At 40.8% G+C, this 25239-nt stretch overlaps 1 protein-coding gene across 1 annotated transcript in view; it reads left to right on the top strand.

Annotated features, from left to right (window-relative positions):
• The window catches only part of LOC114548571 (protocadherin-15-like), a 142330-nt gene that overhangs the window by 66887 nt on the left and 50204 nt on the right, over positions 1 to 25239 (top strand). Inside the window, 6 exon segments of the mRNA XM_028568558.1 lie at positions 174 to 293; positions 454 to 639; positions 2625 to 2861; positions 3646 to 3762; positions 5856 to 5996; positions 12185 to 12297. Coding sequence (XP_028424359.1) covers positions 174 to 293; positions 454 to 639; positions 2625 to 2861; positions 3646 to 3762; positions 5856 to 5996; positions 12185 to 12297 — 914 coding nt within the window.

Below are 25239 nucleotides of genomic sequence, written 5' to 3'. Positions count from 1 at the left end.
TCTTTTTGGGCCCTCCTCACATGAGGGCCCTGGGTATTCAGTCCCCTTTTCCCCCCCAGTCCGACGCCCCTATTCAAAGGTAGTGTGATGAATTGCAGGCATTTCAAAGTGGATTATTTAAACCTTTAGTCCTCATTTCTTATTTCTTGTGTTATTTCTTCGTCTGTGTTTAGGCTACGGACCCAGATCTGGGGACAAATGGTATGGTCCATTATCGGCTCGTCAACCACCAGAATCTGTTTTCCATCAATGCCACTGGAGCGATCAGAACTACGATGCCACTGGACAGAGAGGTCAGCGGAAGTGCTAGATATGTTAAGATTTCACATGACCCTCAAAGTTGTTGAATGCCATACATAAAAGAAAGCAGTAAACGGTGGCAAAGATGACAGTATGAATATTTTTTGGAGCTGTAGTGTTGATGGTTGACCGTGAGTCTCTGTCGTCTTTAAGGTAAGAGGTCACTACTTCCTGATCGTTGAAGCCTGGGATGGTGGAGTGGACCCCCGAAGATCCAGATTAACACTGTCCGTCACCGTTCTGGATGTAGACGACAACAGCCCGATATTCACCCAGCAGACTTACAATGTCAGCCTACCAGAGAACAGCCCCAAAGATACAGTCATTTTACAGTTAAAGGTAGGTGAGTGAGTGAGTGAGTGAGTGAGTGGGTGGATTGGGCCATTTGTAGTCCTGCTTACCAGACCTATCTCCACAGCGCTGCGGTGTAAGGTCTGGCCTTTCCACACTTACACTCCTGGATAGGATAAAATACTCTGGGTTGTTTGCATTTCTTTAAACCAATCACAATCATTTTGGCCGGCACTAAGCTCCAGATGCAGCAATGGTATATCTGCAAAATGGTCTCGGGAAGAAACTTGTTTATGTGGAACATTTGCACCACATAAAAGAAAATGCCACATACAATATTAAATTAAGTTAACTTTTCACAAAATACAGTAAGGTGAGCTATTTAAATTAGCTGGATGGATACATGGTTAAACATAATTTGCTCTTACCGGTGTATCGCCGTGTGTATTTTGTCCGGCGCAAATCCCTGCCAATCGTTCCCAAAACATCCCAGTTAGATAGTAAATGCCGTAAACATTTTCTTTGTAAATCTTTACAATCATTCCCTGAAAGAACAAAGCATGCCTGCCTTGTTGCACAATCCAAATTGTCTTCAAAACTTGCCATTTTCAGCGACTAACTTGCTAGCTCGAAGTTTGTTGACGTTACCTGAAACCAATAGTTTTGCAAGGCGAGGGACATCCAGTGGAAGATCCCGCAATGTGGATTATCTTGTGAATTAAGATCCAGACTAGGCCATTTGCAACTGATGTAGTTGTTAATTATGCCTTTGTGCCGGCAACAGCCGTGGCCAAAAGGCATTATGTTTTTGTGGTAGTCCATCCATCTGTCCATCCGTCCCATTCTTGTGAACACGATATCTCAGGACCCTTGGAGGGAATTAGTTTAATTTTGGCATGTGGAGGTCAAGGTAACAGTGACCTCACACAATGCATTGTTAGCCCATAACTCGAGAATTCCTATGCTAATTATGACATTTGACACAAATGTCTAATAGGAAGTGCTGACATTTGATTCCCAAAACGTCAACTCCACTGTGACATCATAATCTTCTGTAAAAACACTTTTTTGGCCATTATTCAATGCCATAACTCAGGAACAGAAGGGGAGATTGTGATCACATTTCACGGATGTCGGATACTGATTGGTGACACTAATCTTGAAACGGTGGCGATTGTATAGATCTTCTATGCTGACGGGTGGAAGAGTGAATGTGTGTGAAGCATCTATGTTTAGCCAAAAAATACACTAATCAAATAGCTTTTTATTAAATTGCTTCAAAGTCTTCACTACATACAGTATATGAGCCTGGAAAGACATACAGTACATTTAAACTGCAACTTGCCTTGTTGGCGGAATCATGCAACTACAAGGCAGTCATTCTAGTTTTGTAATAATTTCAGATTGCAAAGTGTTATAATGTATTTTTCCTGGAAAAATGCCTGATGTAATATCTTATAAATAGTGAGGGTCCAGTGTGTAAATCAGCCCTTTTTACAACCAATAAAGTGTCCAGGCCATGCAGTGCAGAAAAGCCAAAAAATGTCCCACTCACTACGCATCATGGTCACAATAAAAAAAAGTAATTTCCAAAGCGATCAATTATCCCTTCAAGTAATAATTTCATACTCAGTATCATACTTGGAGTTGTTAACCTACGTCTTCTTTGAAATGACCAAATTGGTTTCCTTTTACACTCCAGCCAGCACCAGACTTCTTAAAAAGAAGAACATTTGAAGACACACTGAGTGGAATGTATAAAACAAACAAAGCAACTTTTCCCTCTAGCTACACAGTAAAAGGAGGAAAAATAAGGTACGGGCCAGCAGCTAGACTATAAAAGTCACTACCACAGGCGTTTCAGACATACCAGCCCAACACATAACTAATGAAAATACTACATTCTGTTACTCGCCCTAGCACATGTAGATGTTTGTCCCTCTAGCAAATATAAAAAAATTCAACTTGCCATAAATTCAAAAGGTGATGATATTACTTTCTTTCCCTTTCCATGACTCTCTCTTTCTCTGTAGGCGAAAGACGCTGACCTCAGATCCAACCTCACATATCGAATCAGAACTGAAGGCTCGGACCAGGAGATCGTTCGGCTATTCCACATCGACCCAGTGACAGGAGAGCTGTCAGTGCTTAAAGTTTTCGACTATGAGGCTCTGACTGGCTCTGAACCCACATATACATTCACAGTCGAGGCCATGGACACAGAGGGAACCATGCCTCCTGGACTAGCCTCTGTCACTGTCATAATCATGGTGAGTGTGTGGGTGTGTGTTTACACTGACATCAAGGGGCCACACCAGTGTTTATGCATATATTTACTACATTTATGCAAAAGTTATGGTACATTCATCTCTCATCAAGATGCTTTGACATCCAGGACTAAAGTTATAGTTATAGCATTGAGTAACATAGCCAATTCTAGTCCCTTTCTCACTATCTTTGTTTACCTATTGTGTTTCTTGTGTGTCTAAATTTGACAACTGTGGAACAAGCGTGACATCCATCTTGCCTGTGGGGAAAATCAAACACACAATTTGTTGTGGTGTCCTTACTTTCAAACTTGCTGCTGTTGTAAAGTACTGCTGACACCTGCTCTGGCCATCCCAGTTATTCTACTCACTACTGCATGCATTCTACTCCCAGATGAATGGATATTTTTCTAAATCCTAGCCACAATAAAACAAAACTTTAAAATAACTGATACGTTAACATTAGCATGAGGATATGGGCTCAAGGGTGATGTTAACTGGATTAGGTGTTGTTACTGTAAATAGCTGTTGCTTTCTCTCCCTTGCGCAGGCCAGATGTTCCCAAACCTATGAAAAGTGAATCTGTGTTATTGAGGAATTTTTGAAAATGAGAATTTAGTTAATTTTAATAGTGGAAGTGAAAGCTTAAAGCCTACAAAGTCAGTTTGCATATCATTAGTAAAATAAATGTGTACAATTGCAGGCACTTACTGGAAAACAAAAACAGCATGGTGTACTGTATGTTTACAATCCTAACGCCATACTGTGTGTGTTTATCTCTCTTCAGGACATGAATGACTTTTCCCCGATATTCAGGCAGTCACTGTACCGAGGCCTGGTTGCCCCTAATGCTGTCAAGGGAACCATCGTAACTACAGTAATGGCCAATGACTCTGACCCTGCGGTGGGCATTTCCAGCTGCTGCTATTCAATCAAACTGTTTTTCACAGTGTGTTCCTCAAATTGTGTATGGGAATGATGCAAGATAATGATGCTTGTCTCCTGTCTGTATGTGTGTGTGTGTGTGTGTGTGTGTGTGTGTGTGTGTGTGTGTGTGTGTGTGTGTGTGTGTGTGTGTGTGTTTTGAATGTGTTTGCACTTCTTTCTTCAGTGGAGACTTTTTTTAACCCCAGCGTAGCACTTGGATTGAGTGATACCTCAATTGGGCTTTTAACTCTGAACATCTTTGTAAATGTAGGCTGGTGTATTCTGCTCGCTGTAAAATGAAGGTTAGCTCACTTTAGAGTTCCATTGTGAGCCATTAGATAGTCTGCTGCAGTTAACTCCAATTTTAAAAGGTTGTAAAATGCTGTTGTTTAGATGCATATCTGAAATGCAGTGGCTTTGTGAAAAATAACTCATCTTTATCGGAAAGAGAAAACAACAGACTCGTGAATTTGCAATTTTACATCATAGTAAATCACTGGATAAATATTTATAAAAAAAAAAAAAAAAAAAAAGACCAGAAACACAAAAGGATCTTTACTTTGCCCTACTGCTGAAGAAGCCATGATCTTATTTCTCACTCCAACATCTCTGTGGGAAATCTTATACACTGGTGATGTTTCCCCCTTAAGCCTCTTTAAAAGCCCCATGTTCCTTTGACTAATGTGCTTGCTGTCTTCCTACATCAGCTATATCGATTCAGACTTGAGGTCTAAGCATCAAGCTAGACTCTCTTGGGTCAAAAAGTAACATTATACTGTCAAGGCTGTGTGCTATAAAGGCCCACCCAAGGTACTAAAAACACCTTAACAGCCTTGGATATATATATATATATATATATATATATATATATATATATATATATAATATTTGGATGTGAATGTCACTTATACCCTTCAGACCCACAATTTACCTCTGAAGTACAAATTATCTAAAAGATTTCCACTGTGAAGTTTTGCTGACTCACTATACGAGCCTTTATTTAATGAAAGCTTACAGATGCCTCTGAAGTACTGCTCACAACTGCAGTGCTTTCAGAAAGTGTAGCTCATTTCAGAAGAAATGACAGTTGACCTTGTAATTTATATACAGAGATTTCTGTAACATGATACTGACACTGCAACACTGAATATTTTAGTGGTGTTGCATAACAGCCTTTTAATGGAAATACAGTATGACCTTAGAAGCCTTTCTATTTACCTTGGATATCTTTATATTTATTGGCAACGTGGCGTTGTTGCAACCGTCTTGTAAACATGACACCCTGGTCTGGTGACAACTACATTATACATAGTAGCTTAGTAATTGTTGAACATATCAGAACCATAGCCTTTAAGCTGCAGTGGGTAAAAAGCATAAAAACAGCAGGATCTGAAGTAGAGTGAGACCTATTCCTGCAGCCCTCCCTCTGCCCTCTCTGTTGCACTGAGAATGCATGCACAGAACGGCCAATAGGAATGCTCTCTCTCTCTGAAGTGACCTGTGATTGGCCAAAGTCTTCCATCACGGGCTAGATTTTGCTCAGATCTTGAATTACAATATGCTAAAAGATTATAAAGGAATTTTTGCCCAAAAACAAATTGCCTACCACAGCTTTAATCGAGATAAAGCATTCAAAGTCTTCATGACTGTGAGCTGGTGAGCTGTAATACTGTATTGTATAAGATCATTTAATTGCTTGTATTTACTGACATTTTGAGTCAAATTAGTCATACCAATTGATAGTCGCTCATTATCATCAACACTTGAGAGGTCAATTTATTATCATTCATATGCCTAAATGTGGACCTCATATATCCCAGGGGGTGATGTATGTCTTAACTACTTTATATGTACTTGGACAGAGACAAACTGTTTGACATTTAGGCCCAAACTAATTGCTTTGGATATTATAAACACTAACAGTCACACCACACCATGCTTTTAAATTGATGCTACACTGCAAAATGTATGTAAGAGTGGCAGCATTCCAGGGAGCATGCAAGAGATATTTAATCTGAAAGCCACATTAATCTAAATCTGTCATCCTAAATGTACTTGTTCTCTTCACAGGGTACCCCAGCAGGTCTAGTGCGCTATAAAGTGAACCAGGAGGCTTATCCATACTCTGCCAGCATATTTGATGTAGAGGAACAGACGGGACATGTTGTAACCAGAGTAAACCTCAATGAGAAGCCCAACCTCAAGTTCAGCGTAAGTTTGCACATACACAGTTTGACTTAGAGCTCCACAGTGATCTATAATGTACGCTTTATTGAATGCCAGTGGTCAGGACACCCACAAGGGGATGAATTTACAGTAAGGGCTTGTGGGAAGATTTCCTGTGGAGTAAATAAGAATTAATTCTGCTTCACAAGATGATGCTTATTTTTGTGACTTTTATAATTTAGGCTTTTTTAATTGCTCTAGGGATGGCAATTGGCCAAATGTAACAATCTAAGAAGGGAAAAACAATCTTTCATTGAACTATTGACAACTCATTGACATGCACCGTGTGACGGAGGTCGCACGTAGACATTGCTTTATATTAAGGACGCATAGAAAAAGTTGTTGTACGCAGCATTCTGTAAAAGGTGCCTGTGGCTCAGTTGCATTTACATGATGCATTATTATGCATTATTGCAGCTTTGTAAATTTCTTTGCACCAGGAACACACACAAAAAAAGTTATTTTTTATCTTACACTTGCAATATAGACATTATAAAACATGCACATCTGCCATGGAGTGAAACAGCCGTAAAAGATTCTCCCACTAGAAAGATAGCAACTTCCATCAAACAGTAATGTATTCAATGTATTAAACAACAACGCTGCAGTGAGTCTTCTGTATATCACAATGTAAATACAGTATGCAGCATCACTTATTGTAATTACCAATCAATCAAATTGATCTATTCAAACTGTAAACACTGGCACCGAGGCTGTAGTCCAATAGAGACATCATTACTGGAAAATATTCATCTGAAGCATCCCTGTTTCGCTTTAGTTTTTTGATTTTTACAGGATTGGGATGGCATCGCAAGAATTGAGTCATTAAAAATGTATCTGATCATCACTCTGAGATTTTACTTGCTTTTTTGTAGCATTTGTGTACATAAATGTGTCTTTTTACAGAGCACTCTTATAAATCCCCATCCACTGTAGAAAGTTTACGGCAATAGCTTATTAGTTCCAAAATTGCCTTTTCCCAGCTGCACTCCTCAATGGGGTTTTGGGCCATGCTAATTTTCATCTTTTCATTGGGCTTTAATTAACACAACAAGGATTCAGCGTCCTCTGAAGATGTCTCTCAGGGGACTAATTCTACCTTGTTTGCTCCCAGTAACTCAAACAAAAAGAATTAGTCCAACACTGTGTAGAGTTTTGGGATTATGACTGAGATAAACACTGTCTGAGGTATACATTTTACAAGGACAGATACACTGTGAGATTTTAACTGGACTGAGTATGTATATCGGTAACAGTTGTAGGCCGGCTCCTCATCTACAGTGGGTCTCCGATTAGAGAGATAGACACAGGGGGCAGAGGTCTTGATTCCTCTTAACTTTACTGGTGTTCAGAATCTAGTACAGTGGTTTGAACAGCAGGAACAGGTAATAGGTAGTATGATGCCTGTATGATATACGTATGTACGGACGTATGGTATCTGAAATAATAATCAGAGTAGGAAACAATAGTGGGTCAATGTGACAGCAAATGAATATATGTCATATGTCAAATGAATACAAAACTGTCACATTAGCATCAACTATCTTAATATACTACACTCACAGATTAGCATCTCACAGCGTTAGCATTAGCGCGTTAGCATTAGCTTAATAACAGCGATGTAGAAACAGTCTAAACTCTACTCATAGAAATAACAATCAAACTCTCTAAATCGTCCTTAAACCCAATAAAGCTCTGCCACAGAACATCTAAGTGACTGAAACATAGGTTCTGGTTATTTAACAAACTTACATGTGCTCATTCACGCATACAATGTTCATTCCTTGGCTGCACCGAGTGGAATAACTCACTACAAAACAGACGCAGTAGTAAAGGACCTCCGTCTTGGCTTAGCTGCCCGGCCTAATGCCTGTCCCTTTATCTAACTAATACTGCCACCTAGTGGGAACAGTGGGAATTCAGTACAGCCGCCCCCATAATAGCAGGGCTATTATATAAAGTCCATGAATTCCCTTATCCATATCTCTGTTGGTCAGTTGTCATCATCCGGGATTCCTGGCAATTGGACCGAACGTGCAACTGGACGATGATAAATACGGCCATTGATTTTGACCTCGGCTGGACTTTGACCACTCTGCCCACAGGCCAGGAGGCCCGTGGTAACTGGGGGTCCACTATCATTACTACAGTCCCAAGTGTAAGGTTGTCGGTGGGCTGCTGCCATTTCTGACGTACCTGAAGATGTGGCAAGTAGCTCCTGATAAATTGTGACCAGAAGTGATCCGCCATCACCTGGCTATGCTGCCACCATTTTCTTGTGGCAGTGGTGGGAGCATATGATACTTGTGGCAAAGAGGCGTCCCGCCGCCCCATTAGAAGCATATTTGGCATCACAGGGTCTGGGTCTGCTGCATCAGATGACACATATCCCAACGGTTTAGAGTTAAGCATTCCTTCCACCTCAATCAGCAGTGTCAGAAGGACTTCCTCAGGAAGAGCTTCGGTCCCCATGACAACCTGTAGAGCAGTCTTAGTGGAACGAATTTCCCGCTCCCATATGCCCCCAAAGTGAGGGGCCCCAGGGGGATTAAACTTGAACGTGATCTGATGCTTAGCTAGACCTTCACGTACCTGAGTCTCCATGGCAGCGAAGGTCTCTTTCAGTTCTCTTTCTGCACCTCGGAAATTTGTCCCTTGGTCGGACAGGATCTCAGATGGGGTGCCACGACGGGCAATGAAATGGCTGAGGGCTAGCAAAAAGGCATCAGAATCAATGCTGTTGATTAGATCCCGGTGTATGCACTTTGTTGTTAGGCACTTGAAGATTAGCCCCCATCGCTTCTCGTGGCGCCGACCGACCTTTACGGTGTAAGGTCCTAAGCAATCCACTCCTGTGGAGAAGAACGGAGGTTGGAAAAGCCGCAGGCATGCTGGTGGCAAGTCCGCCATAACTGGCACTGCTGGCTTACCTCTCCATCTTTGGCAGTCCACACATGTCCTTTGGTGTTGCTTGATTGCCTGTCAACCCCGGAGAACCCTTTATTGGCGCCGCAGTTCGGCAAATACCCGTTCGGGCCCTGGAAGCTTTATGTCAAACGCTTTAATGAGGAGACGTGTCACTTGGTGATTGCAGTCCAGGATAATAGGATGGATATCCTCCACGCTAGTTTGGTTCACATGCCATAGACGTCCTCCCACTCTCATTAATCCAGTATGAACATCCATCTCTAGTGCCAGCATCTTCAATCGACTGTGTGATGATACTGGTTTATTGGCTTTGAGTGCTTTCATCTCTTCCGGGAAGCTGTCAGTCTGGCATGATTGCAAGAGGTGGAGTTCTGCCTCCCGCAACTCATACTTCTGTGCATTGGCATCTGTTCCTGCTGCCCCGTTTAAAGCCTGCTGCGTGGCCTTTACCAGTTCTGATCAGTCTGTAAACTGGGTGACATCTGGGGTTGGCAGCGACGGAGCTGACTGAGCTAGCCCACAGAAGACATCTCTTCTCAGCTCATCTGGAACCTCTGACTCTCGTACACTTGGTGGAGCTGGCCCCTGCTCTTCTGGGCCCCAGAGGAATGCAGGTCTTTGGATCCAGTGGTTAGGGACTGTGAGCTCAGCCAGCGTTTTGCCTCTGGTGACATCATCTGCCGGGTTGTTGGCTGATTCGACATATCTCCAATCACAGGGGTTAGTTAACTCCTGTATCTCCGTGACTCTTGTGCCGACGAAAACCTTGAAACAACAGGAGTCAGATTTCAGCCAGGACAAGACTGTCGTTGAATCAGTCCAGAGATGGGTGTTCTAAAGTGGTATTGTGAGCTCCTTGAGCAGGAGGGAAGATAGTTGGGCCCCGGTTAACGCTGCACAGAGTTCAAGTCGTGGGATTGATAATTGCCGCTTTGGTGCGACACGTGAGCGGGCCATCACGAAAGCGACATGAACCTTGCCTGCACTCACTATCACCAAGTAGGCCACAGATCCATAAGCCTGCTCAGATGCGTCACAGAAAACATGTAGATTGTATTCTGTGTCTGCTGGGTCGAACTGTCGTGGTGCATACCTCCGAGGCAAGGTAATGTTCGCCAAGTCTGGTAGTTCTTTCTCCCAGTTAACCCATGCTGCCAAGAGATCAGGTGGGAGGCTAGGATCATCCCAGTCTCTCTTTTTTGCCCATAACTTCTGGATCAGAACCTTCACCTGTGTAGTGTATGGGATGATCACGTCTAAGGGATCATACTGGGTGGCCAACACATGGTACATAGTGCGCATGGTGTCTCTAATGTCTCTAGCGGTCTGATCTTGTAGCCAAGCCTATCATGAAGACAGTGCCAACTCAGTAGCAAAGCTGGTTCTTGTGGGTCGGAGTGCTTCTCCAGAAGACAGAGGTCAGTGGTTTTGGATTTAGCTTCAGCAGGGAGATGAGAGACAACGGACGAATCATTACTTGCCCATTGACGGATCTCGAACCCACCAGTTTTCAGCAGGTTGCGGAGTTTGTCCACCAGACGTGTAGCAGCTGCAGCAGTAGAAAGGCTCCGGAGACAGTTGTCAACGTAGAATGACTCTTCTAGAGCTTGCATAATGTCCTCATTTCCAGCTGCATGATCCTTCACATGCTTTTGAAGTGCGAAGGTAGCACAACAGGGGCTGCTAGTTGTGCCAAACGGCAGGACTTTCCACTGGTAGATGTCTGGGGGCTCATTCCGCCTTAGGTTCCTCCAGGCCAAACGCACCAGGGGTTGGTCCTCGGGTAACAGGCGCACCTGGTGGAACATCACCTTAATGTGGCCGCTCACTGCCACGGAATGCTCTCTGAACCTCAAGAGCACCCCAAGCAATGACGGACTAAGAGCTGGACCTGGAGTGAGTTGGTCATTTAGGGAGAGTCCCTGATAAGTGAAGGAACAATTAAACACAAGCCTGTGTTTTCCGTTGTGTTCAACCAAGTGATGTGGAATAAACCACGACTCACGCGTCTGGGTAACCTCCTCTCAACTGAGCTTTTTGACTCACCCTGCATCAATGAGCTTCTTTATCTCTGCCTCGTAGATGAGCATTTTGACCGGGTCGCCTGCCAGTCTCCTTTCCGTACGCCGCAGAGTCGGCATCACAACGTCAACAGGTGCTCTCAGTAGAGGTGCATTTTGGCAATGGCATAGCATATCTCAATGTGTCACCATCCTTCACACGAATCGTGCGCTCCTCCAGGAGATTAACAGCTTCTTGGTCCTGACGTGACCGTGTTGCCAAACTTACATGTGATCATTCACGCATACAATGTTCATTCCTTGGCTGCACCGAGTGGAATAACTCACTACGAAACAGACGCAGTAGTAAAGGACCCCCGTCTTGGCTTAGCTGCCCGGCCTAATGCCTGTCCCTTTATCTAACTAATACTGCCACCTAGTGGGAACAGTGGGAATTCAGTACATACACAGTTAGACAATCTCATTGATATGAAGCAAATGTCTACCTAATTGCCCTTGCATCACATCATAATGGCACCACAGCTTGAGGTATTTTCAAAAAACATTTTTGGAGCAGCTTGGCATGCATGAGCAAGTGTGCAAGGCTAGAAACAGGTTTGTAACTAAAAAGCCAACCATTCAAATCTTCAGTGCAGTTAAAAAAAATTGTAATTGCACCATTGAGCAAGGCCCTCTACAACCATATGTTCCAACATCATTTATAAGTTTCCAGCAGTTAAAGAGTTATCAATGTGAGTTAGTGTATGGATGTAATGAAGGGCAATGCAGTATCAGTAACAATTTCCTGGCAAAGTAAGATGAAGGAACGAAAATATTTTTATCTATTTTAATATCTAAGTCTTGCCCTCATTAGGAATCCTTTGGGTCTGGTTAACATTGGTTACCCCCCAATTAAATGAAGAAGAAATGCTAAGGAGGAAAAAAAAATAAGCACACCAGTGGGATACACAATCATCCTGTTCTCCATTTGTCATGCAAATAATGTGCTTTTGGAATGCGAGCAACAGAAATGTAGACATTTATTTTAGTTTATTATCAGCCTGTCATGCATTAGCTGCACCAATTTCTGTGGCTGTCTCCGTGGAAACTGATAGCTTTGCAATGATAGCGGCCATGTTGCAGGCAAGCACGTGGATATCTACTGAATGTTGTGATTCTGTCTTTATTTCACTGTGTGTGTGTGTGTGTGTGTGTGTGTGTGTGTGTGTGTGTTTTGATTGACAGCTGGTGGTGGTGGCCTCTGATGATGGTGTGCCAGTAAAAGCGAACACAACTCTAGTAGAGATCACAGTCCTCCAGCCCTCTGTCATTCCCGTGTTCACTCAGGAAGATTACAGGTACACTCACACACAAACACGCACACGCACACACACACACACACACACACACACACACACACACACACACACACACACACACACACACACACACAGCACCACACATTTTTTTGAAGGTATAATCCTTAGAATTTCAGTTCTGGTTGATGTGGCATCACCTGCTGTTTCTGGTGATAACATTAAGAACATCATAGTAATACAAGTACCAGAAGCCTGTTCGAAATAACACATTTATGGATCCCTGGGGGCAGGAAATGCAGTTTGTGCAGCTACTCTGTCAGAAATACAACAGAAGAATATGAGTAACTTGTGTATCTAAAAATGTGATGTCTTCTTTATACATTAAGCTATACTTGTGCCGTCACACATATCTGCTCTTCAAAATGCCCAGGACTGACAGTTCTGCTTTTAACGACTTATGTCATTCCATGACCTACAGTATGTATGTGCTGTATGCACATGCACACAAATTGCATGCAGTGTTCACATGTGCTGGCTCTTTTTCCGAATTTTGTCCAGTACGTACATTTCTCGTTCCCTGTGAATACCTTGTGCATGTGTATGCCATTTGAATCCAGTGCAGGAATGGGGGACACTGCCACTGACAATGCAAACTACTATAGAGGTAACTAATGAATAAAAATACATTTAATATCTAACGGAAAAGAAATGGCAGCCATGCCATACTGTAAGTAGTATAAAACTGGTTTATATGATGAACATTTTAATGATGCAGAATTGTAGCCCACTCTGCCGCTGAGAGAGATGCTCATTGTTAACAATGTTTGATTGCCAAATTCACATTTTATCATAACTTAAACATGCTTTAGAACATGATTGATCTCATTTAGATATACACCATCTACTTGCATATTTGCTATTCATGCATTTATGTAAGCGGTTACACGTAGCCAACTGCACATGGAAGGAAGAGATCTTGCAATTAAGCTTAGTTACAGCAGTGTTTACTATACTGTGGTGCATTATGGCGACACAAAGCCTATTTCTGCTTTCTGTTAGAGCATCATAGATGTACAGTGCTTTCTAAATAGATACTCGACTTGTTGATGGTCTTATTTTTAATGAAACCTACTAAATGCAAAGGTTTTGAAACAGTTTTTGAACAAAAAAAGCTGTTAATTACCAATAAAACACCAATAAAACTCAGGGCTGATATCACACGCTTGGTCAGAGTTTATATATGCTGTCTAAATGTTGGAATGCAACCATTTAGTTGTTGCAGTAGTTAAGTTGTGGCATCCAGTGGAGAGAGGGATATTCATCTCAATTTTACACACCCAGCCAAACTAAAATGCTTGGTACCATTTTTTTTATAAGTAATGAATAGCATTAATATAGGTATAATAAATAAGGATTTTCTCTGATGAATTAAAGCAAAGACCAAACACAGACACACACACAAACACACACACACACACACACACACACACACACACACACACACACACACACACACACACACACACATACAGTAAATCCCAGAATTCCATTAAAAATAAAATACGTACAGTATAGTTGCATAGGGGCAGCAGCACACTTTTCACTGTCTGCTGGAAATTAATTTAAAGAAGCAGACACTCAATATAAAAAAAACATTAAAGGGCACATTGGGCGCTCACTTCCTCTGTGCTCACCATAGGTCTGAAAAATGGCCAATGGCATGCCCCAGCAGTGGAAAAGCATATAGAGAGTTGAGAGTAAACAAGAATACATTAAATACCTCATGCAAAAAAATTCCACAAAGAAATAGAATTTTTTTTATAAAGATACAAAGCCCAAAAATTTGTTTTTCTTCATTCTATAACTTTGTATATATATCGACAGAAGCTCTAAAACAACAATACATGTGAAGGATTGATATAGTCACACACTAAAAACTCAACCAACATTAATAAATTATACTCTCATGTGCAAACACATACACACTCTCAAGTGAAGTCATCATTATAACTCTTGTATGAGGTCATGGAGTCACCTCAGGTTTTCTCCTCTGTGATTGGCTGGGTAGACAGAGGGTGTGTGTGAGGTCAGATGTGAAATTGGCCTCGGCAGTACAGCTATGATCTCTCTGTTTCTCTATCTTGATCTGTCTGTCTTTCTATCTTATCTTATCTTTCATTAAAATATTAACATTTTTCCTTTTTACTCTTCTGCTTGTTCCTCTCTGTCCTGTTACTGCCATTCTGTGGCTTGATATGGCTTACCACATTATAGTAGCTTCTAATGTTCTGTTTTACAACAATTTTTCCGCGCCATCCTGTTTTTTATCGGCCACTCTATACGTCTACTTGTTTATTGTTTATTGTTAAATGGATCCCTTCATGAGGTCCACAACAAAAAGAAAAAGAAATCACTTAACAATGATAATCTAAAAGCAGTAAAACATTGTAGACATCATTATAAACATCATCAGAAATGAGTTATTACATTATTACATTCAGTATTACATTATACAGTAAATATGTCCATTCCCTACTCACAACTTTAAATAGTGCATTCTCAGATGGTACTTGAAAGAGACTTTGCTATTCATTTTACGTATATTCAGTGGGCAATTATACCAATGATTGATGGCACGATAAATAACTGTTCACTTTAAAGCACTTGTCCCCAATAATGACGCTTAAGAGAATGAATTTTCCTTCCATTTGCTTGCTTGTTATGTTGTCTGTCAGGCACATTATCAAAGAAAATTGGAGATGGATGGATTGGAGAATGGATGCTTTTAAATGTCATATTTCTTTTTTTAGGTTGTTAGAGGGATAGCTTTAGCTTGGTGTCATTCTTTTATTCTCTCTTGTAGATTTTGTTTTTTTTGTGTTTAAGTTCTTCCTCTTCCTCTCCTCTTGTGTACCTTCATAACATGTCAAAGCATTTTTACTGCAATGCATCTCACTTTCACATAGCTGATGTGCCATCTGTCATGCAAGAATTCCCCAGCGTTGACGCTGATTTCATAGAAGAAATATATGTTTACATCTGTGCGTGTATGTTTATTTACATTTCAGTTGCTATCACACCTGAGCACCATAAGCTCAAAGCTAATGAGCTTGTTTGGGAGTAATTGCAATTTCAGTGTTAATATATACATATTTTCCCACTATTAGAGACACTGTTTCAAGATGTCAAGGTTTGTCTTTCACACGGAGCACAGTAAAAGTCCTTTCTATTTTTAGGAAGAGTTACAGGCGAGAGAGAGAGAGAGATGTCAGCCAGCCATATAATACTGCATTTATGAATATGTAACATAGCCTCTAGCTAAAAGAGTGTGTTTGCCTGTCTGTCTATGTGAGTGGGCACTTTTTAGAATCTGTGTGTATTCGTTTGGATTTGTGAATCAACACATTTGTGCACTGTGGATGTCCCTTTCTGTGGGTATTTGTCTTTTGTATGTGTGTCTTTAATGTCTCTGTGTGCATGTGTACATTATATTTAACATGTAACATGTTTGTGCCTGTCTTTTAGTGTGTGTGTGTGTGTGTGTGTGTGTGTGTGTGTGTGTGTTTTTGTGTTCACACAGAGTGCAGTGTTCCAGCTTTGAATTAATTACCACGGCTTTATTGAATAAAAGCTAACCATTGTACCAGTGTGGTTTTAGGAGCTTACTCAAGCTGCTTAATGACTTTGTATGTTTTCAACAGACGGGCCTCTAGCCATTGGCAAAGCTGAATTAGTAATATTAATGGAAGGGAGTGACGGAAACAAGGGATCTGTTAAAAGCCGCTTTTCTTTTCTTTCTTTTTTAGCAAAGTGTACATCTACTGTTCATCACTACATTAAATTATAGAAATTCCCAATGTATTTTTAAATCCAAAATGAGTTATCTGCACATGCTTAAACTTTGAAAAGAATTTATTATGTGTCTTTATTCATAAAGGGCAAGTTAAAGCCACATGCTCATTTTGAAATTCTCTGACTTTGGCGTCCCTCAATGAAAATATAAAGACACTGTGCCAAAGAGCAAAGCTAAAGATTATTTTTTTGGGCACAGCTGAAGAAATGAAAGGGGAGAGAGAGGGGGGAATGACAGGCTGCAAAGGGCAGCAGGTCGGAGTTGAAACCTGGCCCGCTGCGTTGAGGAGTAAACCTCTATATATGGGTGCCCGCTCTACCATCTGAGCTATTATGGCACCCTGCATTTTATTTTTGAAAACATTTTAAATAAAAGTACCTTTTATCACAAATTTGGTTTAGAAAAAAAGGAAAAGAATGTTACTTAAGAAAGTTAACTTCCGTATTAAAAAAAAGTGAACGTTGACTTATGGTTTCACATAAGTTATCACACCAGTGTTCGAACTATACCGTGGCCTTTGGGGGAGCCCATTTTTTTTTGCGCTTGCAACTTAAAATGACTTTCAAGGATACATAACAGCTACAAGTATATGCACTATACAGGATTTACCCTATTATCCTTTATCGACAGGAATTAATTGGTCAAACAGCAAACAGCTAGCCTGGTTAACACCAGACCCTTCTCAGCTGTAACTGAGAGTGAGTCTGGGAAAGGTTAATTGACAGTTCATTTCCAAAGGAGCGTCACCAACGGACGCCACTCAAATACTTCTGGGCTCATAGTCCTTCAACCAATCAGACCAACGATACGGGTGACGCTTTTCACATCCAACAAAATAAATGTGATTTTGGTTTTTGGTGTGGTCCCTCCACGCCCTACTTTCTCCTTGCAGGTGTTGCATATTGCTAACTTGTTATCTTCTGCACACACGCTGAAGAATTTCCAAACAGCTGACATGTTGCAGGTTAATTCACGAGGCTCCCTACATGTGCAAGAATAGCGCGGACACGCGCTTCACACCACACACGGCGGAGAAGTTGAGAGAAAGGAAAAAGAGACTGTGTCTCGGTCCGTGTGTGCGTGCGTCCTTGAGAACTGTAACTCGTATAACTTATGTTGTCAGTTAATTATAGCATTGACCGGTATAAAATCGGCATATGTCAGACTGACCTGCCGGTCCCTGGTCTTGGTGAAGCACGGCTTCGGTAGCCGTCATATTGAATGTAAACAAAAAGCTGCTCGCCGTCGCTGCACTATCCTCGTCGCGTAAAGCCCGCCTCAATGGTTGTGATTGGTGTTAAGCCCGCCTCAGCGGTTGTGATTGGTGTTAAACCCGCCTCAGCGGTTGTGATTGGTGCCTCAATTTTGAGGACAGTGGAAATGGGTTTGAATGGGCTCTTCGCCAGACTGACCTGCAGAGCAAATCTCAAATTTGCCGGAAGTTCGTCAGGGTTTACCCAGGCTAGCAAACAGCCACACACAAATAGTGTATAAACAAAGCATCAGGCTGTCTTTGAGATTTCACATGAACAACGGTTAAAGTTACGCAGGCTACCGAAGAATACCATAATTCCTCTGTTCAATTAGGCCTAAGTGACGCACCCCAAGCTTCCATCCTTAACAAACAGCTATGTATATTGGCTCTTCACTGCTGGATGTTCCAATTTAATGGGAGAGAGGAGGGGGGTTAGGATTGTGACCGGCCTCTGACGATCTGTTACAACCTCCATCTTCAGGCACAGAGGACATTATTTCTTCAGCTTCTTCTTGCGTTGTCAGTGGCGGGAGGTGTGCTAACAGGGCTTGCAGCAGGTGAATCGGTCGTGCTATTAACGTCATCGCTACACACTTTCTTAGTAAAACCAAAATGAATTAAACTGCCTTGTTTTCTTTTTGCCATGGCTATATGTTGCTAACTGCAGAATGGATTTTGAAGGACTTTGCGCGCCAATTAATGGCCTCCAACGTTTATATTTTTTCTATGAATCTTTGAGTTAAGATGTGCAACATGAGTTGAATTTGCACCGCAGTGCCACCACGCCTTGATGCTCATGACAAAATTACCAGTCTCCTAGGTGAACGTCCTGCGTTTGGTTGACCCATCCACCACTCTAACCTTTCTCTTTACACTTTTGCTCTTTATACTACTCCCTACCATTGTTGCTCTTTATAATACTTCATTTTCCAGCGCCGCAGCTAGCAGTTGCTCTGAGCGTCTAATATTGTTGCAGATGGGTGATCCAGCCATACCGCCTAACCTAATAACAATATACAGTACAGGCCAAAAGTTTGGACACACCTTCTCATTCAATGTGTTTCCTTTTTATTTTCATGACTATTTACATTGTAGATTCTCGCTGAAGGCATCAAAACTATGAATGAACACATATGGAATTATGTACTTAACAAAAAAGTGTAAACATGTCTTATATTTTGAATTCTTCAAAGTAGCCACCTTTTGCTTTTTATTAATAAGGGAAGAAATTCCACTAATTAACCCTGACAAAGCACACCTGTGAAGTGAAAACCATTTCAGGTGACTCATGAAGCTCATTGAGAGAACACCAAGGGTTTGCAGAGTTACCAAAAAAGCAAAGGGTGGCTACTTTAAAGAATCTAAAATATAAGACATGTTTTCAGTTATTTCACACTTTTTTGTTAAGTACATAATTCCATATGTGTTCATTCATAGTTTTGATGCCTTCAGTGAGAATCTACAATGTAAATAGTCATGAAAATAAAGAAACACATTGAATGAGAAGGTGTGTCCAAACTTTTGGCCTGTACTGTATGCACAATAAAATCATGTCAGTGTAATCTCAGTGTATCAGAGATGGAAAACATGGACCCATGAGATGCAAACTTATACACACAGTTCAGGCCTCAATAGAGAAGGGTGGCCATTCAACACTTCAAAACAACTTGGAAATTCAATACAAGTTGTTGATGGAACCCCCACTGACACAGCTTCCGCATAGGGAACATTTCCTTACGCCTGATGGTCACACCGACCATAATCTTGTGAGAGGTTGTCAAATGAAACTCATGGCATTTTTAAACATACTAACAGTAGACAAGGAGTATAGTTTGGGCTGACCAAAGCTTTTACTATAATTAGTATTAAACAGTGAAATCTGAAATGCATTTGTATGTTATTTAAGGGACCATTCGGTATTTATGGAATGGACCACCGGAGGAAAATAGGGGAGGGTCATGTCTTTTTATTCTTTGTTGAGGGGAGATTTTTTTGTCCGGGGGTTACCCAACTTTTGTATTCCTAGAAACGGCAACATTTCAAAGTGGCTTATTTGCTGCATATTTTTCCATGTAGCTCTTAGTCTCAGCCCTCCTTCGCTACCAAATGACTGACGCATGAGTTTGGCTGTGGGGCACGGGGAGCACTGTCCCCCTGGTGGCTGAAACGGGTAATTGCATTGTTTAAAAAATTAGTGGAATAATTACGTCTGGCATGACCAGATATTTTATAACTATCTTAGCTAAATAACACATAACAACTAAATGGTGGTAGGTAATACATCTGATTTCATATACTGCTTTAGTAAAAAAAATATTTCCTGGCTGACGATGGGAGCAGCATGACGTAAAAAACGAAAATGATTGTTGCTAGTCTGGACATCTTACCATGCCAAGGTTGCAATAAAGGTTTCCTAAATGCCACATTTGATGGCAGCTTACTAATTGATTGCGGGTTTTGTGTAGATTTGGACCTATGTTTATTCCACTTTGTTTAAACGGCGAAGTGGAGGAAACCTAGTGACGAGTCCATAGCAACCAGTTTGTGTTGATCAATGTTACCCAGAGTGCTTTGCTGAATGGTTTCAATGTTTTATTGTTTTATTTCATGTGAATACTAGTTTACTAGAGGAGTAACTTAGTATTTGAAGTAATGCAGTTACAATGCAGGAAGTGTGCATTTAGTTTCCATGCTTATTGTGTTTCCACAACTATGTTAGTGAGTAAATCTACTGAAATGGCCACCAAACCATAACAGTAGAGTGGGATGCGTCAGATGAGAATGCAGAGGTTAAATCACACATATCATTGATGTAAATGAAAAACAATTGTTGTCTACATATCTTTGCCAAGTGCAAGCCAGTGCAGAAGGTATTGATAAGTTATTGGGGGAGGGACACAGAAAAATGATTATTGGCGAGGAGAGGGTCGTGTCTATTTTGACTAAAGGTCCCAAAACTTCTCCGGAACCCCTGAAATAAATAACAAACAGTCCCTAACTGTGTATTATGTGACTATGACTTTGTTAGCTCAGTCTGACTTCAGCAAACTGCATTTCAAATAAAACAGCTGAGGATAGTGCTGACTTTCAGCTTCAAGCGTGTTTTGGTTGTTAACATTGATTTAGGGCGAGCAGTGCAAGACTTGTTGCCCTTATTTTTACCCTCGGGTATATACAAAAAGGACCGTACGATTTCCTACACTGTTTTTCGAATGGCGACAGCTGAAAGTCAGCACTTTAACATTCTATAGTCAGTGTTTCATTTCAATTCCAATGGGCTACAGTACAGAGCCAAAACAAAGTCATTATACTTACAGACTGTACACGAGAAGTCCACCACATTGTCCATTTTCAATACGTAATGTAGTTTTTTAACTTGTCTTGCCATTATTTTCAATCATAGTTGTTTTTTTTAAATTAATTTTGATCTACCTATTTAATTATATACGAAACCATATTGCATACTGAACAGAATGTTGTATGCACTAGGTTGTATTAACATTTTAAAATGCATTTTCTTTATGTTTGTGTGTTTGGTATCCATTAAAGTTAAATACGTTAACATACAGATAGTATTGCACAGACACATACAGATGCACTTATGTGCACCCAAACAAGCACACACACACACAGATGCTCACAGTGCACTGAGACACCAGTGAAGCGTAGCTTTGGCACTGTAACCCGCCGTTTGTGCATTTTCACTCTGTGGGTTTCTCATCTAGTAAAACTGTTAGCAAGCCGAGGAAAGTTTGTTAAATCATTGCAGCAACTGTGGGTAGAGCTGGACGTCTCTCTCTCTCTCTCTCTCTCTCTCTCTCTCTCTCTCTCTCTCTCTCTCTCTCTCTCTCTCTCTCTCTCTCTCTCTGTTTCTCTCACTGTAGGTCCATCCTTGCACCTGCACAATTAGTATGCAGACAGTATCACATACACATGAATAGTTATCAGCACCCAGTGGCAATTATCAGCATGAGGTTAAATGAAGGGAAAGAAAATATTGCCTTTTTAGAGATTATTGAAATCTACAAACCCCTCCCACCACTTCCCTTGCTTGTGTATGTATGTATGCTTTGTGTGTGCGTGTGTGTGTGCGTGTGCATGCGTGTGTGTGTGTGTGTATGTGTGTGTGTTATTGTATATGATTGTATATCTGTGAATGTAGGCGTTGCCCCCCCCCCCCCTCTCCCCGACATGCTGTCAAAATGCCTCTTGGCCTGTTACTTTGTTAATGAATCTAATTAGAGAGTGGCAAGAGAGCTAAGAGCCAAAACACTTCTAAACATCAAAGCTTTGTTTTTAATCAAGAAATTGTGTGATCAAAGATGGCAATATGTTGCTTTGTCTTGCATCATTACAAAGATAAAGATAAAACCCTACACTACGGCAAGAGATTTAGATAAACCTGTAAATGAGGTTCTCCGCACTGATACAGCACACGCTCTGTTCAAGAATCACAGGCATGCATCATTGCAGTTTTTATCACTGTCAGCCAGCTGCACAATTAGAAACCCAAAACTGTACATTTTCCCTTTGAAAGACAGCAATCCCATGTGTCTGCCATGAAGATAACTGAAATAACAAGAAAATTAGGGTTTTTTTTTTTTTTCAGATAAGAAGTTGATAAAAAAGATATAGAATAAATATTTAATCTTGCGTTTGGAACAGACAGAATAGTTGCTTCTGCATCTCCAAGGCAACACTTCTTTCACATAATGCACACAGGTGTGAAATATGCAGAGCCAGCCTTTTTATTGCTTTGCTTTATACATCTAATGATTTACATTTATAGAAAGTTTGGAATTGACTTTAGTTAAAATATTTATTCCACTTTTCTCTTCTGCCCCTTTTGTTACTTCTTTTCTGTCTCTCAGTATTGAGAGCAAATTAAAAAACGACTTGGAGTCAGTCTTTGAATTTCCATTCCCGAGGATTGTAACATGTCTTTCCATTTACTGTATTTTTTTTTTTTTTTTTTTTAGGGACTTGTAGAGACCTTTAGCCAGTTCGGGAGCTGTTGTTTTTGTGAGCCTGTAAGGTCCTTTGAGAGACTTTATGTGATAATGGACAATACCAAAAACCTTGCGTTTATAAAAGAAATTCAGTTAGTTATAGGAACGGTGATCTAAAATGACGATATTCTCAGATATGTGCAGTTTGGTTTTTTTCCTTTTGCACTTTAGTGTTTTGATTAAAATTGTATATGTAATTTTCAACAAGTCATCTCCTTTGGACTTGATTGAAAATATTTTAGTCCTGTTTTCATCTCCATCAGCACTTTTGTTACTTCCTTCCCGTCTTTCTGTCTCTTTATAAAGTCAACAGTCCGTTTCTGCTGTAAACTATCTTCTATCAAATTAAACGTCTCCTCTGCCAAATTGAATAAAGTCCCCGAGGCCCTTATACACGTTATGAGATAAACAATTCCTCCCCCAATGTACGTCAAAACAAGCACGTCCGATGTGTGGCTCTATAAATCCGGTATACTGTATGTCTAAATTATTTAGTTGAAGGTTACCTTGTTTTGTTGATGCACACAAACAAGTGCACATAGAGTGCTCCTGGCAATGTTACGACTGTGACAACAAATGGCAAACAAACATGGCGTTGTTATTTATAAGATTGCTTGCTTGAGACGGCGATAGGGCTGAGGTATGGAAGAGAGTGAGGGGTAACGTGGGAGACTGAAAAAAAGAGAAAGAAGGACAGATAGAGGAAGATGTTGGGAGAGGATAGTGGAGAGAAGCAATTCAGAGATGTGGAGTACGAGTTTCAAATAGAAAACAAAAAAAAAAGAGAGGAGAGGGAGGTAGGAAAGCTGAGGAGGGAGGGGGCATGGGAGATACAGTAAAAGTTTGAGGGGGAATAAAAGGAGAGAAAACAAGTGAAGTTGATAGACAGGCACACACATGCGCACACAGACATACAGGCAGAAAAGTCTTTAAAGTGGCAGATGAGCTGACAGGCTGACATATTGAAGTAGATGGAAGCAAACAAGCAGACAAGCAGGAAAAGACGTGTGTGTTGAGACGCAGACGGACAAGAAGATGCACAGACAGCCAGACTGACACTCTAAAGATTACACTAGCTTCATCGATAAACACGCTTAGTCAGTAGTCAGTCAGGTAGACTGACATCTGTACGTTCACATACTGTAGAAACAAAGACACACACAACCTTTACATGTTTAATGATCTGGGGTCTCATTTATAAAACTATGCGTAGGATCCTTACTATAAGTGTACGTACGCCGAAAAGCCCAAAATGGCGTACGGCAAAAAAAAAGTCAGATTTATAAAACCGTGTGTACGCACACCTGTAAGCAATGTTCCTTTTATAAGTCAGAGATTACCTACAAGCGTGCGTACGTGGATAAGCCTCTTATCCCGCCCTTTACATGCTCATTTTTAACCATAAATAGTCAATGCAAAGCACCTCGTGAATGCTGATTAGTGTATGAATGACACTGGCAGTTGTTACACCGAATCATGATGACTGGCGGAGAATGCTCTATGCTGTATGGCTTGGCCTTTTTAAACTATTCCTACTTGACTTGTCTCCATAGCCAGACAGTACCCAGCTTCTTATACAACTCAGGAAATCATATGAGTTTGAAAAAAAAGCTAATTTCAGCCAATACAAGCAAAAACATAATGCATACAATTTAAAAAAAAATTCAGGTGATTGACTTTGATGATAGCTGACAAATGGCAACAGACTCCTTAAAGATGAACTGAACTTAAATTTAGCAGCTCAACAGTTCAAACGTATTGAAATATAAATACCATCTATAGCATAGGTAACTTTAGGAACTGAATAAGGAATGTACAATACGCAGCAGGTGGACAGATCGCTCTCTGTCAACTCAAACAGCTGACTGACTGCCGTGCCTGCTTGTATATAGGAAAATAACAAAACTCCAGTATCAATGCTGTCTAAGCCTGAGAAATAGGAGTTGTGGCCTGAATGCATGCAATTGTTTCTGCAGGTTTGCGTGACCCTAAACAGATGCCAGAGGGTCGCGTGTGGAACTACAAAGGTTGAAAAGGAAGGTTGGCGCAGTCAGACAGATATAGCCTTTCTCATCTCCTCCCGGTTATCTTACTACTCTCTTTCTTTCTCAACTGTACAAACAGGTTTTCTTGGCTTTGACACCGAAATTTCCAAACCAACAGATCAAAGAAAGAAAACTGTTAAAATGGACTCACTGTAAAACCCCAAATTCCGACAGTTTCTTAAAATTGAAAATCCATCACTGACTGTTAAACAGCATATCTATGTGGTCTGAAAGGTCCTATGTTGCAGCTTGAAATTACCTTGATCTCTGACATAGCCGCAGTGCAGTATGAATATGAACATGAACACAGGGAGAAGAATTATGATTCAAAATGTATTTTGAGCCAGCAGCAGGCAGAGCCTAAATATAGCCATTATTTCCCCGATCCTTCCACAGTGCACAGGGTATTGTACTATTGCTGTCAACTGGGATTGTGACATATACTAATTCATTAATTTTAGATTGTAATAAGTTAGTCTTAAGTTCAATGCACTTTTATAAGCTACTTTTCAACTAAAGTCATTTAATGTTGTTCTCCTTCCCCAACATGGATGAATACTGTACATCTGAGATGGTTAACATGTGATGACAATTTTGGAAATTGTGTGTAAGGGTGTATACTGTCACACAAACCCTTTAAGAACAGACTGACAGATTTCAGCACCCCCCCCAAAAAAAAAGATATAATGGCATTGATAATCAAATAAAAAGACATGCAAAAAGACAAATATGGCCAGAAAGAATAAAATCCAGAACCAATTAATGTATAATGTACTACTCATCATTATGGCATGTACTACATGTGGGGAGTTAAACCAG

The sequence above is a fragment of the Perca flavescens genome, chromosome 21 (assembly GCF_004354835.1).
Source record: "Perca flavescens isolate YP-PL-M2 chromosome 21, PFLA_1.0, whole genome shotgun sequence".
In the NCBI taxonomy this organism is placed as follows: Eukaryota; Metazoa; Chordata; class Actinopteri; order Perciformes; family Percidae; genus Perca; species Perca flavescens.
The sequence above is the reverse complement of the archived record's forward strand: the minus strand, read 5'-3'. Positions and strand labels throughout refer to the sequence as shown.